Source organism: Haliaeetus leucocephalus, unplaced genomic scaffold (genome assembly GCF_000737465.1).
Source record: "Haliaeetus leucocephalus isolate CR32 unplaced genomic scaffold, Haliaeetus_leucocephalus-4.0 Scaffold151, whole genome shotgun sequence".
In the NCBI taxonomy this organism is placed as follows: domain Eukaryota; kingdom Metazoa; phylum Chordata; class Aves; order Accipitriformes; family Accipitridae; genus Haliaeetus; species Haliaeetus leucocephalus.
This window is the reverse complement of record NW_010972587.1, coordinates 5024161-5027848: the sequence shown is the minus strand read 5'-3', so window position 1 is coordinate 5027848 and position 3688 is coordinate 5024161. Positions and strand designations below refer to the sequence as shown.

The 3688-nt window shown below is 46.6% G+C and overlaps 1 protein-coding gene across 1 annotated transcript in view; it reads left to right on the top strand.

Moving 5' to 3' along the window:
* BBS10 (Bardet-Biedl syndrome 10) overlaps window positions 1-2134 on the top strand; it is a 7795-nt gene extending 5661 nt beyond the window's left edge. Inside the window, exons 2-3 of the mRNA XM_010561964.1 lie at window positions 23-1226; window positions 1807-2134. Of these exons, the coding sequence (XP_010560266.1) occupies window positions 23-1226; window positions 1807-1808 (1206 nt within the window). The 3' untranslated portion in view covers window positions 1809-2134. The remainder of the gene's footprint in view (window positions 1-22; window positions 1227-1806) is intronic.
* The last annotated feature ends 1554 nt before the right edge of the window (window positions 2135-3688 follow it).

Genomic DNA, 3688 nt, shown 5'->3' with positions numbered 1-3688 from the left:
GCTGGCGCGGCTCTGCTGCGAGTACTGCCGCCGCTGCGACCCGGGGGCCGCCGCCGTCCCCCGCCCGCGGGTGCTGCGCGTCCTCGGCCGCCGCTTCGCGGAGCTGCACGCCGCCGTGGACGGTCTCCCCGTGGAGAGCTCCAGGGTCCTGCCCGGGCTCGTTCTCCGCAGGGATTTCGCGGCCTACTGCCCGGCGGGAGGGGAGCTGCGGGCCGTGCTGGTCACCGAGCCCCTCCGGCCCCCGCTCTCGGCCCCCGGCGGCGAGTTCGCGGTCAGCTCCGAGGGTCAGTACGGGGCCTCCCGGCGCTGGATAGCGAGGAGGACGGAAGACTTGATGAAACGCTTGCGGAGGGGCAACGTTAAGCTGCTGCTGTCGAGCGTGAAGCAAGAGGAGGTCGTTATCTACTACGCGAAGTTACACGGCGTGTCTGTGGTGGAGTGCTTATCGTCAGAGGAAGTGGCCCTCGTCTGCGAAATCACGGGAGTCGTGCCTTACGCGCCTTTCGGCGATAACGGGCACGGAGAAATCACCGACGCCGCGGCCGCGACCTTTTGCCGACCCTTGCTGCTGGGCTCAAAGAGGTGCGCTCACATTGGCTTCACCGGCCTGCGCGCCTTTCGGCCCCACTGCCTCATTCTCTGTGGGCCGGTTGACAGCGTTAACGAGCAGCATGCTGCTGCTTTACAAGGGGCGTTTACGATGCTGCAGCAGCTATTTAAAACGGTCGATCAGAGGGAGGAATGCAAAGGAGAAGGTGAAAGCCAGAATGAAGCCTCAGAGGTCTGCAGCTGGCATCCTTCAGCTGCTAGGCAGCAACTCCTAATAGAAAATATTTCTTGTAACGGTGATCGGGTTTCTGAACATCAGCTGAAAGCACATAAGGACGAAACAGAGACGCAGATTGTAGACCCTGGTTTGCAGGGAAGCGAAAATCCAGCACGTGTGCAAACAGACTTGCAAATACCCTCAAATCCCGTCTCGCACACCAAAGAATTCAGTGTTGCCACTGAAGGAATTGGCTCTTCAGGGGGCATACAGAAACTGCACGCAAAAGGCGAGCAGCCGAGTGGCGTGCACGAGAGCTGTAAAAGCGATTCACTTGTGGACAATCAGAAGAACTACAGCACTGCTGTGTTTGCCGCACGCAACGCTAATGCAGTCACTGCGTGCGAACACCTAGATGTTGGCAAAGACCTAGAGAAAACAAGTTGCAATATAGTTCCATGTAAACATGAAAAGAGTTGTGTAAGCATTGCACAGAATTACTCCAGCTCCCTCATAGAAGCAGGATCGGTTTTGCCAGTAGGAGGTTACTTTGAAATACTGCTACATTATTATATTCGGTACTATGCAAAACAGTGTCAGCAGTCAGAAGTAACTTTCGTATCTAATGTAGTTGCTGATGCTTTGCTAAGTATTCCCAAGTCCTTGTACAGGACAACAGAACAAAACAGCTTTACCAAATTCTATCTCAGTGCCGTAAATGTACTCAGAAAAAATCAGCCACTGCCTATGAACGAAAAAGGCTTAGAATTGGTGTATTGCAAATACCAGTTAGTTATTTCAGTTCTTCATTGTGCTACAGAGCTTCTCTCCATAGATTTAATAATTAGTATTAAGCGGCCACTGAAAAAAATTGAGGATTGTGACTCAGAAGATGACTTCTGAAATCGTTAATAAAGAATATTTTTGATTATGTGTTTTCTTGCGTTGTCTTGTCAAACGGGCGTGTCTCAAAATTCAGTGGGAGAGACTAAAAGATGCCTTTTTAGGCTCAGAGTCCTAATGTGCTGCTTTTCTTTTAGAAGAAAAGCAAGAAAAAGGCTAACCAGCTGAGATTTGTGGAAAACTCTGTTGTGCTGTCTGAACAGCACAAACGTGAAGTTTCAAACATGAGAAAGCGTAGCTGATTTCCACTGCAGAAGATGCGCAATGCCATCTTCATCCTCATGCAGAGGCTCCTGTGTACATTCTAGCCGAGGGTGAACTTTACCTCGTCTGGCGGTTTTTGAGTATTTATGCAAGCTAGATGTGATTGGTTTTCCTGGCACGTTAAAAGTTGCTAGTATGGCATGAGCCACTGAGCTTGCAAGTTATAAGGAAGGGGGTTTTTTTTAGCTTTCATGATAGGCTGGATTGACTGTTATTTTAAATAAAAATATTTCTGTATATATTGTGGTTTTGAATATAATGGGAAAAACATAGCTGTGGTTAGCCCATTCAGTGTTGGGGCAGGCAGTGGTAGGCCACTGCAGCATGTCCCAGTGAAGAATTTTCTCATCGGGTAGGAGATGCAGCATTTTTATCCTCCATGGAGTTCATTTCAGTCAAACTAGTGGAATTTAAGAATAACTTCATATTGCACATGGCTGGCATTTGCTCTGGCACATTAGTTTATGTGACGTTACTTAGTATGACTATTAATTTTAATTATCCTGGGTTGAGTTGTGCTGCTACTACAAAAGGCCACGTAATCATGGGAAAAGCGTACGCAGGCCATAATGCAGGTTTGTGTGAAAAACCTGAGATGGTGTTTTAGTTCAGACGTCGATCATTCGGGATTTTATTCTGGGGGTTTTTTGTTTGCTTGCTTGTTTTTTCTTTTATTTCCCCACAGGATTTTCACTCTAATACAATTTGCTTTAAGCTCAGTATCACGTGGATGTCAGTATACCTCCTTTTCTGCGGTGTCTTAAAAAATTCTGGTTTGGTGAGAGAGATTTTTGAGTAACTGAACAGCTGCAGCTGATAACGGTATCACATTGGTTCTCTTTGTGCCATGGCCAGTATTGTGTAGTACTTGGACTAACTGGGGGTTTTTTTAATCTGCCATTAAATCAAATTTAGTGAGGATATTTAAAATCGTAAGCACAAATCATATTTCTCTGCGATACCTGAGATGATTACAACCGGAAATCAGATATATATTTTTTTCTCCATTAATTTATGCTGTTGCTTTCCCTTTTTCAGTTTCTTCAGAAGAGTCTCATCTGCCAAAGTTCTTCAGACGTTCCGGCAGCAATGCTTTGTTTGACTGCAACTTTCTGATGATATTCTTGGTAATACGAAATGTTGTAATAATTTTTTTTCCCCTGACTAATACACTCTTACAGGTATCTGCATATGAAAACCAGCAAAACTCGGTGTTCAGTAGAGTGATTTCTTTAATGAAGGACTACGGACAGTAATTCATTTTTTTAGAATCATTTTTGGTGGGTGCAGAGGTGGGAGCAAATGCAAATCACATTCTTGCTGTTGCCACATGCTTTTGGTGGGTGCTTAATGTGACAGGTCCAGGACGAGCGAAGAGAAACCTCCCTTGTAGAAGAGCTGGTGTTTCGGAGCTGTGTGCCCTGCTTGCCCGGACAGTCTGGACGCCACTTGGGAGCTTCTGCCAGCCCTGGTGCTTCAGCAGGCAGTTGGGTTCTGTATTTTAACGTTGTAATTAGCTGCCGAGACAGTTTTGCTGTTGCACAAGTTTCTGCATACTCTCTTCAAACTGCTGACCTAACGTGCTGGCTAAAGATTAATGATTTGCTTTGTGGTAGTCTTTTAACAACTGTGGCACAGAGCGCGTGAAGCCTGGCAGCGGTGGGGGTTGTCTGCAGAAGCTGCTTTTGTATTTGGAAGCAAGGTGCTCTCTAAATGCAGGTAAAATAAAGAGAATACTGTATAATTTCATGTTAA